This window comes from Gobio gobio, assembly GCF_949357685.1.
Source record: "Gobio gobio genome assembly, chromosome: 20".
Taxonomy (NCBI): Eukaryota; Metazoa; Chordata; class Actinopteri; order Cypriniformes; family Gobionidae; genus Gobio; species Gobio gobio.
In genome coordinates, this window is record NC_137113.1 from 31,655,619 (window position 1) to 31,677,987 (window position 22,369).

General features: G+C 38.4%; 1 protein-coding gene across 5 annotated transcripts in view; it reads left to right on the plus strand.

Moving 5' to 3' along the window:
• The window catches only part of becn1 (beclin 1, autophagy related), a 134,617-nt gene that overhangs the window by 66,468 nt on the left and 45,780 nt on the right, over positions 1-22,369 (plus strand). For all 5 annotated transcript variants that reach the window (XM_079846244.1, XM_079846248.1, XM_079846245.1 and 2 more), the window contains 5 exons: positions 2,515-2,651; positions 2,843-3,037; positions 3,488-3,634; positions 3,810-3,959; positions 9,858-9,918. In XM_079846244.1, coding sequence (XP_079702370.1) covers positions 2,515-2,651; positions 2,843-3,037; positions 3,488-3,634; positions 3,810-3,959; positions 9,858-9,918 — 690 coding nt within the window. The remainder of the gene's footprint in view (positions 1-2,514; positions 2,652-2,842; positions 3,038-3,487; positions 3,635-3,809; positions 3,960-9,857; positions 9,919-22,369) is intronic.

Below are 22,369 nucleotides of genomic sequence, written 5' to 3' on the forward strand. Positions count from 1 at the left end.
GTGTTCGTTTTGGGTTAATAGTTATTGCGACAGATATTTGGCTATAATCGTTCTAAAAATACAAAAGTGCCATTCAGTAGCGATCACTATAGATCCGCAGTCTTTACTCTTGAGGACTGAACAGGTTCTGCTCGATCATCTTCACTAAAATGTTCTGGGTCTGATTCCGGCTCATATGGTTTTATTGACGCCATTGTTTCTAATACTGACCAAAGCACAGCCTCCAGGTAAGGGGCGTGACGTTTCCGACAAACGTGCACTGCGGTTAGCGAATCACAACACACTGGGCCAGCTAACCAATCTGAGCCCATCGCGTATTTTTGAGGGACTGGCTTCATACAACCCAGAAACCATCAGACCGTTTTACAAGGAGGGACAGAGCAGTGTAGAATAAAGGTCAAATATATGAGAAATAATGCAATTTTTTTTAAACGAAGCATGAACACATGTTACAGTGCTTCCCACAAACACAATCAAGCCTTCAAAAGAATGTGTTTTACCACCCCTTTAAAATTAAGGCCTTAAAACACACAATATATATGTGTCCACAAGACTTTTGAATAATGGGTATTGTTGCCAAGAGTTTTTGCTTCAAACTGATGTGAGAATCATTGAGCCAACTCATTCACATGAAACAATACACTGATTTAAAATTTGCAATACAGTTTTTCTTCACAAAGCCAGTATGTGACGAGGCGTGATATCTAATGAATAATGATGAGTATCACCTGAGAGGACAAACGAACATAATGAGCTGCATAATGAGCTGCATAATGAATGAGCTTCATACCTGACTCAGAGAGCAAAAAAAATGCTCTACTTATTTAGTTGAAATTGTACTTATCTAGTAAATGCATCTTGATTTAAGAATGTTTAAATATTTAGACTAGAAACAAGACAAAAATTACGAAGAGCATTTAAAAAAAAAAAAAAAAATTTAAACTATTTTTTATGGTTTTGAAAGTAGTCTCATGCTAAAAAAATTATAAATAGTTAAATTAAGATACAGTTTATACAAACGAAATTCACTTTAAAGAAAGCAATTCACTTTCTACAAAACAAAACTGCAGAATAATTTATTTAGAATGTAGTCAACAAAGGCCTATTACATTTTAAATGATCAAAAGATTTGACTACACTTAAAAAATGCTCTTTTTATTTAGTTGAAAATTTTACTTATCTAGTAAATGCATCTTGATTTAAGAATGTTTAAATATTTAGACTAGAAACAAGACAGAAATGACTAAGAAAAAAAAATTCTACATTTTTGTACTTTTTAAAATGTTTTTAAAAGTAGTCTCATGCTAAAAAAATAAATAATTAAAATTAAGATACAATTTATACAAAACGAAATTCACTTTAAAGAAAGCAATTCTCTTTCTACAAAACAAAAAATCACTTTCTACAAATCAAAACTCCAGAATCATTTCTGACAAATTTTGCTATTAAATTAAAAAAATACCATTAGACTATATTTAAACATCAATATGAAGCAAAATACGTTTGACTGGTATAATTATAGCATCTGAGAAGACATTTGTGAATAAAAGCTTTATTGATGTGACACTAGGCTCTTTTACAATAAACACGTTATAATCTGTCCAAAACAAGCCAAATAAATCTTGTCTAAACAGTCTTGCGTGTATGACATTTAATGTTGCAACAGGATTCCGACCTTACAATCAGCAGCGGAATCCTTTGCTTAGAAATGAACAGCTTTTCATGAGCAGAATAAATCCAGGATTATTCCTCAACGTCTCAAAACGATGTAGCTGAAGTAACGTTGCAGTGCTTCACTAGATGTGTTTGTATGAGTTGATGTGTGGGCGTCGACTCTGGATCGTCAGTATTTGAATCTCAATAGAGCGCGTGGTCACATTAGCAGATAATGAAGTAGCTTGCGGGTGACTGACATCTATCGCTTTTAAAACAGATTACATAAACACAGAATATTTGTTTTTCGATTTGGTTTACATTGTTTAAAACCTGACATTTCAGCGTTTCTTTAGACATATGTCTCTAGCTTAGTGAATACTTGTCTCACAAACATGAGTTCCTTTTCTGAATGAACGTCTTTGACAGAGAGGCTGCAGATCCCGCATCATGTTTGTTTGTTTTCTTTATTTTGCAAAAAGCAAAACGTTTTGTTTTTATTGTGACTGTAGACAAAAAAAAAACAGAAACTTAACAGATTATAATGATGTATAGCCTGAATGATAAAAAACGACAGATTTATTTTAGTCTCTTTGGCACTGATAAGAGAAAAGAGCCGATTGCGCCGGCACGACCGCCGACTCGAGAGGGTAAAAGAGATAGATTTCCAATAACGCTATTAAACTTGCAAATACATTGAGTTTATTTCTGCTGGAGTAAAATTTGTAGAAACTTTTTGACATAAAGGGTTTTTTAAAGCAGTCTGGAACCCTAGGGTAGTACAAGCAGAATAGGTTGGGTGGGTAGATGTATGTATCAGAATAGATTGTTCATGCTGAATGTTTTTTTTTTTTTCTGTAGGTGACAAGCGATCTGTTTGACATTATGTCTGGTCAGACAGATATTGATCACCCGCTGTGTGAGGAATGCACTGACACACTACTGGACCATCTGGACACACAACTCAACATCACTGAGAATGAGTGCCAGAATTACAAGTTAGTGTCACTCACGCTCAAAACATCTCAAGTAACAAACAACCGTTTTTCTTTCTTATTCTGTGAGTGGGATGTGTTAGTTGTCTTGTATGAGGGTCTGTATCATTATTTTTGTCATTAAACATTTTTAGTCAATACATGATTGACATCACTGACCCCAGCGGGTTACTCAATTGGCTTTGAATTGTCAGGAGCTGTTTAGAGTTGCTGTCTCAGCTACCAGAAGTGGAGGAGGCCAGTCTACTGAATGCACTGCAGCAGTTGAAACAAGAAGAGGAATCTTTGATCCAGGAACTGGAGAGCATTGAGGGTCAGCGTGAAGCCGTGGCCAAAGAGCTGGCCGAGGGACGCAACCACAGCCAGTTGATGGACACAGAAGAACTCCAGTACATATAAATGAGAATATTTACAATGTTATTTACAAAGTCATATTGTTCTTGTTTTTATTTTAATAGGGGAATCCCCATTCCCCAGGCCACCTCTAGCATTTAGTATGTCAGAGGGACAACTTCTGCACTCACAGAGGAGCTGCGGATTTGCTGCTGTTGTCCTCCTTTAAAAGCCTCTTTGCAAAGCTTGTATTGCGAAATGCAGTCCATGCTAAAATTTACTGCTCAAACTGTCAAGATCAGATTGAAATCAGTGCTAGAAACTGAATGATCTTGAAAATAGCCATTTTCCATCTAAAACATGTCACACACAATATATTTGAAGTTGTTACAGAATTTTTGTAGTGCATTGATCGTAGTGCATTGATTCCTCATGATATGACCCTTTTAAATACTTTTTGTCAGTTTCCAAGTAAATATATTTTGTCATCTTTGTTTCCGTCTCAGGTATCAGAAGGAGTACTGTGAGTTTAAGAGACAGCAGCTGGAGTTGGATGATGATCTTAAGAGTGTGGACAATCAGATGCGTTACTGTCAGATTCAACTAGACAGACTCAAGAAAACCAACGTTTTCAATTCCACCTTTCATATCTGGTTGCATATCTCTTATATATTAATTATATATTAATATTTTAGAAACATCTCACCATCAAAACAGAATTATGTGCACATTGAATACGATAAAAACATTTATGCAAAACTGAATTAGGTAAAATTGTGCATATAAACATATCATGTTTTCTTTTGTTTTTTTCTACACCTTTCTCAGGCACAGTGGGCAGTTTGGAACAATAAATAATTTCCGCCTGGGCAGATTACCCAGCGTACCAGTGGAATGGAATGAGATTAATGCAGCCTGGGGTCAAACTGTACTTCTGCTGCATGCACTTGCAAACAAGATGGGACTATGCTTTCAGAGGTACTTGGATATGAAAAAAATATTTACTAGATAGATAAATGCCTTGTCTGAAAGTGTAAAATACTTTTTAATGCCTTGTCTGAAAGTGTAAAATACTTTTTACGTCAAAACAAACCAATTTAGTCTACATTAGACCACATCAAACTTCATTAGACCTCAGCAGACCCTTAAGTGAAGTGAAGTGACGTGTGGCCAAGTATGGTGACCCATACTTGGAATTTGTGCTCTGCATTTAACCCATCCAAGTCCACACACACAGTAGTGAACACACACACACACCGTGAACACACACCCAGAGCAGTGGGCAGCCATATTGCTGTGGCGCCCGGGGAGCAGTTGGGGGATTGGTGCCTTGCTCAAGGGTCTCACCTCAGTCGTGGTATTGAGGGTGGTTATTCACTCCCCCCACCGACAATTCCTGCCTGACCTGAGACTCGAACCCGCAACCTTCCGGTTACAAGTCCGACTCTCTAACCATTAGGCCATGACTAGAAACCCATTCAGATCCGATTAAACCTCTTCAGACACAATTAGAGGATATTTTGCACCAGTTTTTTTTCTTTCATGAAAGCTAATTAGTCTAATCAGTGAACAGGTAAAACAGTGTAAACAGGCCCTGAGAAGTGAGTCTTCTGTTGCTTGATAGTTGTTGTTGGCATGTTTTAGCATGGCATGATTTTTTTTTTTCAAACCAGTAAAGTGTAAACCTCAGCTGATTCTAAAGATTTTATTGGTGCATGTCAGTCAAAGTGCTGATTGCCTGCACAAAACTGAAACAAATACTAAACCCTAACCTTATCCTAAACCCTTACCTTAACCTTAATATAGTGTTTGAAGCACGTCCTGATAGATTGCTTGGGACTATTTTCATTGGTAATAATAGAGTGAAATTTAAATTAATATCCTCTTAGTTTATTGAACTGTTGTATTAAAAATGAATATTACATTTGCAATCCTGCTGATGTTTGGGAAAACGGCAGTGTGCTTGTGTGATACTGCTTAACTATATCATAATTCATACAGGGAAAATTCATGTCTTTAACGCATGTTTTAACGTTCTTAGAATCTGTTAGCATATTTAGCATATTTGTTACCATTTTTACCAGGGTTTGAAATTAAAGGAGCGAGTATACTTCAGCCATCTGCGTCCGAAAGTATACCCGGGCCCTAACTTTTTCACTCACTAGCCAATTTGGTTACCAAGTTACCAGCCATTCAAAACTTCTAGCAGTCAAAACAAAAATATCAGGGGAAAAAAGCTGATTATCAGAGTCACAGCTTAGATTAATATATTTGTTATTAAATCTGATTCTGAATCATTGTATTGCTTTCAGCTTTACGACATTCAATGACTGTTTGCAGATACCATGCAAATATTATAATTAAAATGATCTCTTATAATCTCCATGAGTATACTTGCATGTGGACACTAGGGTGCTTTTTGCACAAAAGTCTTTGACATGCAGCTTTTATGAGAATGGTTTGGAAAAAGTGGCCTCTTAATTGTCTCCCAGGGCTTTGGCGGAGCGTTAATGGTCGCACACCAGTTGGGAAGCACCAGTTGGATATCTCACAGGCAGGCTTATCACACACTGGTCACGTCATTCTGTAATTGCGTTCTCAAGCTCAAGGCGGCAGTCCAAAACAGTGATTTTAATCTCCATACAGGCAAAAGTTCACTTAAAAAATGAACAAAGTGGCATTAATGGATTTGAATTAAGGAATTTTAAAAAACAGTATAAACAAAAGGGTGATCTATATTATTTCTCTGTATGAAGCATATTTATTCAAGCCACAAAAACAAACCTGTTACTGAAAAATGCCCATGCAATACACAACCTTCTTGGTTGAAGTCAATACATACAGTTGGAAGAACAAGTATTTGATACACTGCCGATTTTGCAGGTTTACTTACAAAGCATGTAGAAGTCTGTAATTTTTATCATAGATACTCTTCAACTGTGAGTGACGGAATCTAAAATCAAAAATCCAGAAAATCACATTGTATGATTTTTAAGTAATTCATTTGCATTTTATTGCATGACATAAGTTTTTGATACATCAGAAAAACATAACTTAATATTTGGTACAGAAACCTTTGTTTGCAACTACAGAGATCATACGTTTTCTGTAGTTCTTGACCAGGTTTGCACACACTGAACCAGGGATTTTGGCCGACTCCTCCATACAGACCTTCTCCAGATCCTTTAGGTTTTGGGGCTGTCGCTGGGCAATACGGACTTTCAGCTCCCTCCAAAGATTTTCTATTGGGTTCAGGTCTGGAGACTGGCTAGACCACTCCAGGACCTCGAGATGCTTCTTACAGAGCCACTCCTTTGTTGCCCTGGCTGTGTTTCGGGTCGTTGTCATGCTGGAAGACCCAGACACGACCCATCTTCAATGTTCTTACTGAGGGAAGGAGGTTGTTGGCAAAGATCTCCCGATACATGGCCCCATCCATCCTCTCCTCAATACGTTGCAGAAGTCCTGTCCCCTTTGCAGAAAAGCGTCCCCAAAGAATGATGTTTCCACCTCCATGCTTCACGGTTGGGATGGTGTTCTTGGGGTTGTACTCATCCTTCTTCATCCTCCAAACATGGCAAGTGGAGTTTAGACCAAAAAGCTCTATTTTTGTCTCATCAGACCACATGACCTTCTCCCATTCCTCCTCTGGATCATCCAGATGGTCATTGGCAAACTTCAGACGGGCCTGGACATGCACTGGCTTGAGCAGGGGGACCTTGCATGTGCTGCAGGATTTTAATCCATGACGGCGTAGTGTGTTACTAATTATTTTCTTTGAGACTGTGGTCCCAGCTCTCTTCAGGTCATTGACCAGGTCCTGCCGTGTAGTTCTGGGCTGATCCCTCACCTTCCTAATGATCATTGATGCCCCACGAGGTGAGATCTTGCATGGTGCCCCAGGCCGAGGGAGATTGACCGTCATCTTGAACTTCTTGCATTTTCTAACCATTGTGGAGATGTTGAAGTCAGTTTGATTGAGTGTGTGGACAGGTGTCTTTTATACAGGTAATGAGTTCAAACAGGTGCAGTTAATACAGGTAATGAGTGGAGAACAGGTGGGCTTCTTAAAGAAAAAACGAACAGGTCTGTGAGAGAATTCTTTCTGGTTGGTAGGTGATCAAATACTTATGTCATGCAATAAAAAGCAAATTAATTATTTAAAAATCATACAATGTGATTTTCTGGATTTTTGTTTTAGATTCTGTCTCTCACAGTTGAAGTGTACATATGATAATATGACCTGATGATAATAAGACCTCTACTTGCTTTGTAAGTAGGAAAACCTGAAAAAAGGTGGATTTTCAACTCACGTTACAGTGTGTATGTGATGCATATTTTTTCTTTTCCCATGCTAACCGGTTAGAGCATTCATACTGTGCATGGAAGTGACGTGGCCACCATGTTGCAGGATCTGTGCGGTGCAGCGATCATTTCCACACTATATGCAGTAACAGGATTCTATATCGTTGTCCAATATTTGAATGAGCGATTCATATCAATGTTTTTTAGCATTTGTCTTGTAATTTCATTGCTGCAACAGTTATGCAATGGCACCAGCATTGCTGTGATGTATGCAATAGTGCCTTGCTCTCTCACACACACCACGGTGTGAGCTCTTGGGTCCTGTAACCATGACTGCTGTGATGTACATGTCACATGTGATGCCGGCACCATTGTTGACGTCTTCATGCCTGTGATAAGCTTTTTTCTTTATGCCTGTTACACTTAGCTCGCTTCACAGATGTTGTCTGTGTAAGTTACACTAGAAGTTACAAATTTGGCTGCTCAGTGGAATTAACCTGTGCTGCTCAAAGTACCCCCATGTGAAAAACTTCTTTGCCCACTTGGAGTCTGACACTAGTGCTTTAAGCCCTTACAGTCAGTTGAGCTGCGAGCGCTTTCTTTCAAGGCATTGCTGCTACTGGCTTTGACTGCATGACTAAAGGCTCAGGACCCCAGAAGTAGTGCGAGTTTGAGGGAGAACGAGAGTGAGTGCAGGTTTTTTAAAGTACACTTTAAAGTCTTGAAAGGCTATGTACCTAAAGTGGTCTCAACACTGTTTGGAGCAGTGGTCATAATGCTATCTTCCCCAGTAATATTTACAACCCCATTTCCTGAAAAGTTGGGACATTTTGTAAAAAGCAATAAAATCAAGAACTCTAACCTTTATTTAACTGACAAAAGTACAAAGAAAAGTTGTTCAATGTTTTCACTGTCCAACTTAATTGTATTTTGTAAATATAAACAAATTTTAATGTCTGCAACACACTCCAAAAAAGTTGGGACAGCGGCATGTTTACCACTATCTCACATCACTTTTCCTTTTAATTAAATTTTGGAATCATTTGGGATTTGAGGATACTAATTGTTGCTCAGATAGCTGCTCAACAGGTGTGGTCATCGTTGTCCAATTCTCCTTTTCATGATGTGCCATACATTTTCAAAAAGAGACAGATCTGGACTGCAGGCAAGCCAGTCAAATACATCCCTTTTACGGCGTAGAGTGTCTTAGAAACCACTATGTTGTAGCACATGCAAAATGAGGCCTGCTGTGGTCATTGTCTCTGTACAATCACAATTTACACCTTGCACTGATGCACCCCCATACCATGAGAGGTGTTTGCTTTTGCACCTGTTGCTGATGAAAGTCTTTATGGTTCCTTTCGACTTGGGGACTGAAAACTTAATGTCTGTTTTTCCCCAAAACATGCTGAAACGTGGTCATCTGAACACAGTACGAATTTACAATGTCTTTTGGACCATCTGAGATGAGCTTGGGCCCAGAGAACTCAGCAGCAAAACTGCATAGAATTAATGAATAGCTTTCTCTTTGCGTAACAGAGATTCAAGTAGCATTTTTTGATGCAGTTGCAGACTGTGTAAAAGGGATAGTAATAAAGGCCTTCTAATTTGAATCAATGAGTTTGTGAAAGATAAATATCCATATTTAAAACACTATTAAAGTAAAATATCTAGCTTCCGGCAGACCGCCTTCTGTATTCAACTTGCAAAAAAAGTGTAACTATGACGTCAGACATAGCGTAAGCATTTTGAACTGAGAGAGGCATTACACTTTCTCTGTGAGTTAAAAAATATTGCTCTGGCTGTGCTGCTGCTTTCAGTAAGGTAGTACGGCTTTATTTTGCTGCTCTCCCATGAAATCATCAGTGATATTGCTGCTTTCAATGAGGTCAGATCCTTTTTGCTCTCAACTGCTATGGTTGTGGCTGTCCGTGTTCTTCTGGTGCAACTTGTCTGACACTGACAGCTGTCACAGCCATGCTGGTTCATATTAGGTCACTGGTCAAAAGATTCTGAGGTCAATGGCGTTCAGCACCCTTTTTATAGGCAGGACATATCGAACAGCATTGACCAGTGTGTTTCACTGGCATGATTCAATAGGGCTTTAATATTTCGGAGAAAGAGGTTTTCCCATAGTGCCTGCTACTGACAATGTCTCGTTCCCTCCAGAGATGTTTATTCTAAGCAGTTGCTGCAGTTATGTTCTGTGAAGGATAGTTGTAGTGTGCACTTCTCTTTAGAATTTAGAACAATTATGGTTATACTTTAGTTATTAGAATCATTACAATTCGGAATTTCAGCTTGTTTGGAAGTGCGCTACTGAAATTCTGTGGGGTCTCATGCAAGTTTGATAAATGTAGCTTGAATGCTTTCACATTTCAGACCCATTTGGTCTCTTATTAGCTCAAACATGTGTAATACATCAGAAATAGAAAGGGACATCCATTTACCATCTGCAATGCAATGCATCCAGTGTAAGCAGCATAATTTCCAAACCATTATGAAGCCTACATGAATTAACATAAAGAGATTCTCTAAATATTTCTCATATGGTTTATGTTCTCTGTGTAGATATCGACTAGTTCCTTATGGAAACCATTCATATTTGGAATCTCTCACAGACAAGTCTAAGGTAAGTGGCACATTTAAATGTTATTAATATATATATTTTTTTATAGGTGCACAAAGAGTTTTTGTGCACCTGGTAAATGGTTTCTCTGGTGAATACAACCGTGGTCTTGGACTTTAAACAAGTAGTATATAGGGTAATAGGATAGTTAGTGAGAGAGTAGCAACATTTCAGTGGTCAGTTCTAATACCAGTCAAATATAATGATCCAGTGGTGTGACATTGTAAAGCTTAGGCGCCTGTGTCTTGCTCTAGAGGCAGTCTCTAGATTTTATGCTGATTTTATACTGACGAGATTAGCGCACAGCTGCATGTCATAAACATTTTACAAGAGAGCATGTGCTCACATCGCCTGTCAGTAAGTGAGATTTGTCAATGAAAATATGTAAGGTGGGAGCAGGTAACTCTCAAGTCCCTAACATCAAGTCTCAAGTCAAGTGCACACAAACCAAGCAAGTCAAGTCACAATAATAAAAACATTTAAAGTTTGTTTACCAAAACCTACGTATTTATTTTTCCCTCAGAAGTCATTGAATATGGAGTATCTTCCGATATCGAGTCCCGATCCAATACTTGTATTTTTATAGTGCTTAATGCACACATCAAATACAATTTAAATTATAAATATCAATCCAATGTATACTTGGCTGTGCAGGGTAATCTATCTGTCACAGACTGACTGTGACCCTGGACTCTTATTTTGAAGGGACTGAACATGGGTATGTGCACACAACAAACTGTTTCCACTATTACACATACACAACCTGAATGCCGGCAAATATACCATCCTTGTGTAGTTGTGTGTTTGTAGCCCCGATGTTGGTGTTGTAACATCCCATTAATCGTCTCAAGTTGCTAGTTTCATTGTTTTTCCATTGTTTTGTTTGTTTAAGGCTGAAATTTGTTTAAACGTTTAATGCTCAATGATGCATGCTGTCTAATATCATTACACAGAAAAGAACACCAAAAATACTTTACACCATGGAAGTTTATTTAATTACATTCAGTTATCAATGTAATTCAATGCATTTCAAACAGCTACACATACCTTCTGGTGCACCTCTCACTTGCCAAACCAGTACACATGGAAAGTGGCCATATTTAAACTACCATTTGTTCAAAGATTACTTCATCTGGTTCTGACCTCATGGGGGAGGGAGGGAACCTGGGTTGTAAGTGTTTCCTTATATGTTTTGTCTTTATTGTTTTGAGCTCTGTACATGTTAACAGTTGTAAATAATATATGTTGTTGTAGAGTTATATCGTGAAGTTTTGTTTGCTTGTGCCTCATCACCTGTTTTTTAACTTATAGGTTTTCCCCTAAAGTGGTATGGTCCAAAAATAGGAGGAGCCAAAGCCTATAAAAGAGGCAGCCATTTTAGGGAAGAGGGGGTAGTAGGAGGGATTGAATCGCGTTTGTATTTTGGGCCTGTACATTGGCATAGCCAGCTTGCATTCGTTTATTGCTAATTTATTTTCCCTTGTATTATATATATTTTTTCCCCCATTATTGCTACTGTATATATTTATAATTTTTCACCTTAAAAACACACTGGACTGTGCATTTTTGCCCCCTGTCATGTATTTTACACCTCTGACTGCTGGTACATCCTAACACTATCACTACGTAATTCCAATATAACAATTACTACAGTACTTATATTTATAGGCATATACACACACTGTATAAAGACATTGGTAAATGTAAACATCTGTTACAATTGTAGACATTGTAAACAGACTATGTGGTCACAATGAATATGGGACTACTGATATAAACTTCTTATATTTTATGTACAATAAGCAGAATAATTGCGACAAAAAGAGAAAAAAGTTAGAAAGCATGAAGCTCGCAGTGTTATGCTGGGTACACACCAAAAGATAATCGGGCAGATTTTGGGCCGATTTCCCCCCTTCCGACAATCCTAGCTATGTCCCGATTATCTTGATGGTTCTAAAGATTATTTTATCAGATTTTCCTGTGGTGTGGGGGGAACCCCAAGGACAAACTCGCGCACACTCACAAGAAACAAAATAATATTCAATCCGAAAGCACGCTGAGAGATGAAATAGTCATGAACTGACTATAACTCCGACTATAAAAACAATTATTTCAAGTTTATTTAATAAGGCAATTTCAAAGAGAATAATATAGCTATTTTCCAAGAGACACCTGAGGACAACAATTATAAAGAAACAGCAGTGTGATTATTTTTTTTTTACTCACCTCTAGGCTCTAGCTCACTCTGTAACATCAGTGTTTCTCACACATTGACTAATTAGTGGCGGTGCGCAACAGAATCAACCGGCCGCCACATATTGCACGTTGTTCATTAACTTTTTAACGCTATTTAAAACACACAGCGTATTCGTTAATTTCCTTTCCATGCTCTCTTTCTCCATCTCTCTGTCACTCATGCGTCTCTCTCTCTTTCTCTCAACCCTGCTTTTGATATGAAACTTGAAAGTCTAAGCTTTTAAACTTGAATACGAAATTCAAACAATAAATATAGCGTTTTGGCGCTAATGTGGCATAAAAGTTAAAGCCAGAGGCATGGAAAAACAGAGTTCCGACATGCTCTCATCTCCCGGCGGCGTGCGCGCTCATGTATGTGGATCACGGAGCGCTCACATATACATGTATCTAGTCTGGTTGCTCAAAGTATTGCTGATCATAACTGTTTACTTATTTTTAGGTTTTGCATTTTAATACATATTTATGATCAAACACTAGATTTCTTTAAATGTGAAATTTTAAAACGTTGACAATTTACATCCTAATATTTTTAATGATACTTATATAAGCACACACAAGTGAATATTAATGATTCCAAGCAAATATAATTTACCCAAGAAAAGTTTAAAATAGGGCTAAAAAGGCAAACTTTCCTTACATGTACAGTAGGCCATATGAATTGATATTGAATCAAGATCTAAATTGACATTTGTGCCAATCACTGCCATACTTATTCTGAAGTCTCGCGGGATTTTGCAAGAATTCCTGTGTTTACAGTGGGGAAAATCTGTTCGTGTGTGGTGTGCTGTCTTTATCACATCATGGCACACCACACATTATAGGAGCAAAACGGTTCAATCTAGGATTATTTGTCCTCATGTGTGTGGTCTATCACATTTTGAAAATCTTATAAGATGTAAAAAATCTTTTGGTGTGTACCCAGCATTAGCTCCAACCCCAATTAAACACACCTGAACCAGATAATCAGTGTCTTACTAGGGCCTTGTGAGAGATTTAAAAAAAAATTTGTGGTAAAAATAGCTATGGGTAGCGCCAGTTGATTGCCGAGTGCAACCATTCTACGTCATCGACCTAGAACGTAAACAAAATGGCACCGCCCATTGTCCAAACATAATGGATTTTTTAAATAACGTAGATCTTTCATGGGTTTTCTACTACATATTTCAGTAAGAAACATCATTTATGTTATATTAAACCATACAAGTCTTAACACCAGGGGATCTCTTTAAGAAAAAATTGCTTTTCACTGCTCCCATGATTGCTGAAAAATGTTTTAAATAATTTTAACATTGATGAGAACATAAGTCGTAAAAGTGGTTTGTTTGTTTAAAAATCTTATAAATGTATGAGGTGGCAAGGTGGGCCAGCATGGGGCAAAAGGCACAAAGTATTGATACAAATTATTTAGCTAAAATAATGTTTTTAATAATGTCTTAGTTAATTTGTTCAGAACAATCACTTTTGTAAAGTTTGCTCTATTTTTGGTTTATTTTGATTAGTATATTTTTTATATAAATATGATTAATTATAATAATAAATCATATGAATTAAAAATTATTCTGAAAGCATTGAATATTGCTTTACAGTAGTAACAATAACTATATTATATAATATGATTAATTTAATATTTTTAAGTATGATGGTTTCATTATAAAAGTGATTATCTATAAGGTGGATAGTGGACATCCAACTTAATATATGTTAATTAACACCTGAATCTTAGCATGTCATGTCAACAAATTGAAAAGTCAGCCAGGTATTTATTATAATGTTACCCCAGGTACCCTAGTTTTACATATTCTTTCATTATTGAAAAACTGTTGCTTTAATTACCTTGAACAAAACTGATAAACACTCTATAAAGTATAATCATTTTATAATGATTTTAACCAAAATGTAGTTTTACTTGTACATAATTTGCTTTAAGACTGGAAGGAAGTGGCAGGCACAGGAAGCGGTGGACAGAGCGGAGGCACGGCTGAGGCATGGTATCCTGTTTGGTAACGTGGCGGTGGGACGTGCTGGCCTGGGCAGTTTTCCTAAGCCACGCTACAATAAAGCAAGAGGGAGGGAGAAGTGTCAGTTGGTGCAGGACGAGGTGCGGGCAGAGGTGGAGGAAGAACGCCTGACCAAGATGGTTGGTATGCAGCAGCAAGGCGCCTGGACTAGGTGGGAGAACGCAGAGCAGCGCAAGATCACCTGGGCAGAGTTGTGGAGCTCTGAACCAATGCGCATCAAGTTCCTCATCAGTTCGGCGTATGACCTTCTACCTAGCCCATCCAACCTGCACCGCTGGGGCTTGGTAGACTCTCCAGCATGCCAACTGTGCCAGAGGAGTGGCACACTGGAGCATATCCTTAGCTGCTGTCCAAAGGCTTTGGGGGATGGGCGGTATCGCTGACGCCATGATCAGGTCCTTAGGGCTCTGGCAGATACAATCACTGCAGCGATACAGAACAGTAAGTGTCAGTATCCCTCCAAGCATACCATCTCCTTTGTCAGAGCTTGGGAGAAGGCACAACAGCAGCTACGCTCATCAGGTGGGCTCCTCTCCAATGCAAGAGACTGGTACCTCCAAGTGGACCTGAGAATACAGCTTAAGTTCCCAACTTCACTCCGCCCAGACGTGGTGATAACATCAGAATCGACCAGGCAGGTGGTCATTGTGGAGCTTACTGTCCCCTGGGAAGACAGATTGGAGGAGGCAAACGAGCGCAAGAGAGCCAAGTATGCAGAGCTGGTGGAGGAGTGCAGGAGCAGCGGCTGGAAGGTACGCATCGAGCCAGTGGAGGTTGGTTGTAGGGGCTTTGCCGGACAGTCGTTGCTCTGAACACCCAAACTCCTTGGAGTTAATGGACAACTGTGCAGACGAGCCATAAAGAACATCTCAGAGGCTGCTGAAAAAGCCTCACAATGGCTGTGGATCCGGAGGGGGGATCCGTGGAGTAGCATGCCACTTGGACACAGGCTGGGGACTGATCACCCCCGGCAGGGTCGCCCAGGCGAGGGTGTCTGTTGATTAAAGACCCGAAACACCTGTTGACCCTGGGATCATCACTGATGACGTGTCCAAGTAGCACCAGACGGTGTATGGTAGAAATAATGCTTAACAGATCATGGGAGCTTCTGCGTTGCTGTTCATCCAAAAAAAATGGCTTAACTGAACAACCTGGCAGTGTAGTCGCCCATTTTGTGAATATGCATGAGGCATAATTATCATAACGACGTAGTGCTGAATAGAGAGCTCTACAATGCAATTCTTACTAGTAAGAACTTGATAGTGCTCTACAATTATGTTTTTAACTAGTAAGAAAGCAATTACAGAGTTAGAATTCCAATTTAAAGCGCTCTAATTCAGTTCTTACCAGAGTATGTGAGTATGTGGAGTGGAGTGGGAGCGGAGCAAGGAGTGGAGCAGCGTGATTTTGAATGGAGTTAGGAGCGGATTTTTAAAAGTCGTAGCGTTGTGGTTTTCACTCGCTCCGAGAGCGCTCCACTACCGCTCCATCACGAGAACAATTTATGCCAACAGCCCATAATATAACTGCATTTTTATCCAGAACTCACACGTTAAACACATTTAACTAGCTTGATTCAGATCGATCACTCAAATCAAAAGAATGTAAAGATTATGATGATGCTATGGACATTAATGATTTTTGTACCTTCTACACCTATTGAATATAATTGGGTGAAAGCACATTTTAAACAGGTTGCACTTATTCACACACGCAATCGCTCTCTCTAATGCATTCAAACAATTGTAATCTTACAGTGCTAATCTGCTTAGTTATCTGTATCTGATTTTGAATGAGCAGAAATCTGTAATGTAGTGACCCGTAGATAAAATACCTGATGAAAACGTACTATTTTCATCTTTCCAAACGAAATTTGCACCGCAAAAGCAGCAATGATATTTAACTTTTAATGCTGATAAAGCCTAAGAAGTTTGGCATGTCGTAGGAATACATTTTTGCACACTAGTGTTCTAATAAACCACATTGAAACTATCTCCTATTGTTTATATATTTTTTCATTTAACCTGTTAAACTGCAACCCCACTTTGGGGCTCACAGCTGAAAACGACCTACCTGAATTAAAACAATTATAGCTCCTGAGAACAGTGTGCTACAGGCACAATTAAGGTATCTTTGGAAAGAAGACACTTGGGACTCTACTAAAAAGCAATCAGAGTTGATAATTCTCAAACAGATACAAAATTATAATAGTTGAAATGCCTCAAAAATTATTTGCACTACACAGAATGTTGTATTATTTCATGTAAAAATATATGAAAATAGACCTGGAGGAATCCAGTTCAGTTATGGATTGAAAGCCACACGACTTATCAGTTTATATTTCAAGTTTGAGGAAGATATAATGAAAAATGTGGTTCCTGCAAGCTTTTTTCCAAGACTATGTCTGTTCCATTTCTCCCTCCGCCTGCTTGAGGCACATCCCCAGAAATGACATCTCCCAACTAAAACAATTGCAGTTGCTAAACAATTTGCACTACATGCACAATTTAGACATCTTTAAAAAGAAGACACTTTACAGTTTATTACCCAAACATTAAAGTAGAAAAAAACTTAGAAAGACAAACAGTTATAGAAGTTGAAGTGTCTTGAAGATGATTTGTGCTACAATGAACACTTTATTATTTGATGTAAAAATATATGAAAATAAGCCTGGAGGAATCCAGTTAGTTAATGAATTGAAAGGCAAAAGTCTCATCAGTTTATATTTAAAATTTGACGAAGATATCATGAAAAATGGGGTTCCTGCATGCTTTTTTCTAAGAATATGTCCAGGTGCCAAGAAACCTACAGGAGACTTGATAACCTAATGTTATGAAGTGTACTGCAAGCTGTTTTAGCCATCATATATGATGCTTGAATGCTTTTTCAACTATAAAATAATAGGCAGAACCATAAGACTTTGTATTAGTGATTTATTTGTACAACAGAACTTATAAAAATATAATAAAAATGAAATATTAATAAAAAAGAGCTAAACTTCTTTGCAACTGAAAATACAACAAGTAATATAAGTATAATAACTATAAATATAACTAGTAATATAAATAACAATATAATATAAATATATAGCTATAAAAACACACACAATTTGCAAATGTAAAAAAAAAAAACATTTACTGGCCTTTTACTGGCGGATTCAGGTCTACAACAGCAAGTGCAGATCTTGAAGAATCTGAAAGCGTTCTTCTCTTTTCTGCTGGTTGGCTGGTGCTTGGATGCCATAGCTCATCTGAAGACTCAACCTGATGCCTGTAGAATGGCAAGGAAAGGAATGAGAATTAGCACTGCATGTCCTATTTCTGTATAGTTTGCCCATTCAATCAACAATCACACTGTCATCATTCACTGTAATTACAGGCCATCCCATGAACAATGAAACTGATGGGCAGTCGGTTAGACAGCATTCATATTGACGGCGGCCCATACATTCTCACACAGCCCAAGCATCAATCTAACGGCCGGCTATACAGTGAGCATTCATATTGACGGCGGCCCATACATTCGCACACAGTCCTACAATCAATATAATGGCCGGTGAAACAGTGAGCATTCAACAATCACACAGATGGTCGGCCGTCCAGAACTTTTCTTTTTTCGTCAATTTGTTTTTGTAGCACAGGGGAAAAAAAATGCATTTTATATATTATATATATATATTTTTTTTTTTTCTGTGTGTGCTAGAAAAAATGCTAAATATCAGTATATGTATAATCTATACTGGTATATTGTAATTTTTCTAGCACACAGGAAAAACATAAAATAAATACAGTCTCAATATATATATATATATATATATATATATATATATATATATATATATATATATATATATATATATATATATATATATATATATATATATATAAACAATTACATGTGTTATATATATATATATGTTTTATTTACACACACATGGGGAAAAATTATATATACTTTTTCCCCATGTGTGCTAGGAAAAATGCAAAATATCAGCATATGTATAATGCATACTGGTATATTGTAATTTTTCTAGCACACAGGAAAAACATAAAATAAATACAGTCTCAATATATATATATATATATATATATATATATATATATATATATATATATATATATATATATAAACAATTACATGTGTTATATATATATATATATGTTTTATTTACACACACATGGGGAAAAATTATATACTTTTTCCCCATGTGTGCTAGGAAAAATGCAAAATATCAGCATATGTATAATGCATACTGGTATATTGCATTTTTTCTAGCACACAGAAACAATAAAATACATACATTCTCACACACATTCTCAATATACATAAACAACTACACATAGCAACTCACCGGTATGTTATTGGATCAACTTCTCTGTCAACAAGCACCGTCACCGCTGTGTTCACTCTCCTTTTTCACATCGCTGCTTCGAGTGAGCTCAAATAAAGCATCTTCAGCACAATAAAAACTTCTTTTGACGATCCATTGGATAATACATTCCGTCCAGTTAGTAAGATTAGCAAACAGTTACTACAAAGAGACCTCTGTTTGTTTACTAGCGCGTTAGCTTTTAGCTGTCAGATGGGGGGTGTCAGGCTCGCAGCATCTCGTCGGAGATAGCGCCACATTGGCACATTCAGATGAATAAATATTCACGCCCATGTGACAAACATACACATGCAAGGTCTCGTTGGAATCGTGTGCTCATTGGCTACATTTTCTGTCAGTCATGACGATTCAATGCTTTTATTGGCTCCAGATAAACAGACATTATCATTGGATGAGCACGTCATGACATCAGATAAAACGATCGCTATGGTTGGATATTTTTGACTATATCGCGGCTATCTTTGCATGTTTTTGAGTGGGGTTAGTTGGATTTTGTTCGTAACATTCTAAGCTTTAAACCCATGCCACTTTATTCTACCGGGAGACTGTTTTTGGTGCATTATTTTATTGCATAACAGTCTAGTATGATACTTCGCTCCGCAGAAATGCAATGTAAACAAAGGATTAACCATCAATATTACACCGTTATTGTTTCGTTGGATTAAAATGCTCTATGGGATGTTATTCAGTGGACCCTCACCTTTCCATTCGTTCTGGAATTGTTTGCAATGGATGCGTGTGTGGCTCGTAATTAGGACACTAAAGGTATGTACTCTGTTTTTATTTATAAAATCGTTGATGTGTATTGCTTACATTGATGCAAAAATACAGCCGTTATAAGCTTTTCAATGAAAAACAGTGGTCTGTCCTCGATGCTTGAGGTTTAGACCTTTAGAATGATATATAGTTTGTCAAGATTAATGATGTTTTTTTACGTTAAATCTATTAACAAACATTACACTCGTGCTAAAAATAGCGCTTCAACCCGTGCACGCGCTCATGAAGCTTATCAGGTTAATTTATTTTATAAACCGAACTTTTGTGATATACAGAGCTTACTTAAATACTTAAGCCGCAAATGTCCTCGGAGCAAAGACGTTTTCTTACTAGTAAAAATTATAGTGAATTATAGAGCTCTCTAAATTGTAAATGTTACTAATAATAATAGGATTAGAGAGCTCTCTAATTGTAATGGTTTCTTGTAAAAATAAAATTATGACGAGTAATGCTGGGAACATTTTAAAGTGTCATGAAACCCTCCCTGTTTTAGCCTGGTTGGTCACACCTCCGAGTTGAAAAAGTTTTATGAAAAAAAAGTGTGGAACAGTGGGAGTGTAGAGGGCAGGAAGAGTCAAGTCACTTTTATTTATTTAGCGCTTTTTACAATGCAGATTGTTTCAAAGCAGCTTCACAGTGTTAAAAAGGAAAATAATGCAACAGATTTAGGGGAGACAACAACCAATAAAACACAGACCTGCAACACACTCATTATACAGACACATAAATATTAAATTATGACTACAGAGGAAAAAAACTCACCAAAAAATAGAGTTGAGGGTACCTTGATTAATTTTTAAAATACTGCGATCATTTCTAATATTGTGTTGGTCCCCCTTTTGCTGCCAAAACAGCCCTGACCCGTCGGATGCATGGACTCCACTAGACCCTTGAAGGTGTGCTGTGATATCTGGCACCAAGATATTAGCAGCAGATCCTTTGAGTCCTGTAAGTTGCAAGGTGGGGCCTCCATGGATCGGACTTGAGATCTGGGGAATTTGGAGGCCAAGTCAACACCTCAAACTCGTGTTTGTGCTCCTCAAACCATTCCTGAACCATTTTGTTTTTTGGCAGGGCGCATTATCCTGCTGAAAGAGGCCACAGCCACCAGGGAATACCATTTCCATGAAAGGGTGTACATGATCTGCAACAATGGTTAGGTAGGTGGTACGTGTTAAAGTAACATCCACATGAATGGCAGTTCCCTGCAGAACATTGGCCAAAGCATCACACTTTCCTTCTTCTCATAGTGCATCTTGGTGCCATGTGTTCCCTAGGTAAGCGACGCACCCGCACTCGGCCAGCCACGTGATGTAAAAGAAAACTTGATTCATTAGACCAGGCCACCTTCTTCCATTGCTGCCCCATTACGCAACAACGTGTGATGCACTGTGTATTCTGACACCTTTCTATCATTAACCAGCATTACCTTCTTGAGCAATTTGAGCTACAGTAAAACGTCTGTTTGATCTGACCACACGGGACAGCCTTCGCTCCCCCATGTGCTCCATCTTATACCGACCTACAGGCAGAAACTGAAATCAGCTAAACCGGTAATAAGGACTGTAAAAAATGTAAAAAGATGGACTAATGAAGCAGAGCTGAACTTACAAGCCTGCTTCGATTGCACTGATTAGACTGTTTTTGAAGCTGCTACCACTGATCTGGATGAGCTCACAGATACTATAACATCATACATCAGTTTCTGTGAGGATACATGCATTCCTACCAGGACATTCACTAATGAAAAACCATGGTTTACTGGGAAACTCAAACAGCTCCGTCATGCCAAAGAGGATGCTTAAAGAAGTGCGGATAAAGTCTTCTATAACCAGGCCAGAAAAAGACTGACAAAGGAGATCAGAGTTGCTAAAAGAAGCTACTCTGAAAAGCTGAGAAACCAGTTTTCAGCAAACGACCCGGCTTAAGTTTGGACAGGCTTGAGGAACATTACCAACTACAAGTCACCATCCCCCCGTTCTGTAGAGAATCAACAACTGGCTGAGGATCTGAATGCATTCTACTGCAGGTTTGAAAAGCCCAGTCTCACACAACACACCCCCTCTGATCTGCACTTCACATGTCCCTCATCACCTCCTGCACCGAACCGACAACAGCTCGTAAGACTGGGGAAACTAACATCCAGGACTCTCACTATCAGCACTGGCGCCCCCCAGGGGTGTGTTCTCTCCCCACTGCTCTTCTCCCTGTACACAATTGACTGCACTTCTAAAGACCCCTCTGTGAAGCTCCTGAAATTTGCAGACGACACCACTGTCATCGGCTTCATCCAAAACGGTGATGAGTCTGCTTACAGACTGGAGGTTGAACAACTGGCTGTCTGGTGCAGTTATAACAACCCTGAGCTCAACACGCTCAAAACGGTGGAGATGATAGTGGACTTCAGGAGGAACAGCCCAGCATTAGGGTTGTCTCATCTGTTCAATCTGAGTCTGCTATTGTTGTTCCTTCTTTCCCTATTTCTTAATTCCTGCGACACCTAAAGAACAGTGAGGTAAGGATGGACTAGTGTGGGAATGCCTACGAGGGAATCTTTACCCAAGGATTGGCCCCCGATGCCTGTTGCATTCGGTTCTTTCCTGGGCTCCTCACTGCTCCGTGTCCTATCCTATCCCTGTTGGTGGGGGAACAACTTTACAGTGTGACACATGAGTCAAGTTTTTCCTTCCCTGACACAACACTGCAGCTGCTGTAATGTTACCTTCAGTCATTTGAGCTGAACCATCAACAAACAACTCCAATTCTGCATTCTCAATGGGAGTTTCTGCAATTTCATTCGTAGCTGCGTATGTAAGCGTAACACAATCATGAGTCATTTCATCCTCTAACAAAACTTCAGTCATTGCAGACATCATGCATGAGGATGGGTTCGTGACTGGTGCACACTGTAAAACAATGTTCAGGGCTGTGATGCTACCTTTCACAAAAATTATCTGGTCATTGTGATGGATCACAGGGGAAAGGTAGCTCCTCACAGCCCAAACACTTTTTT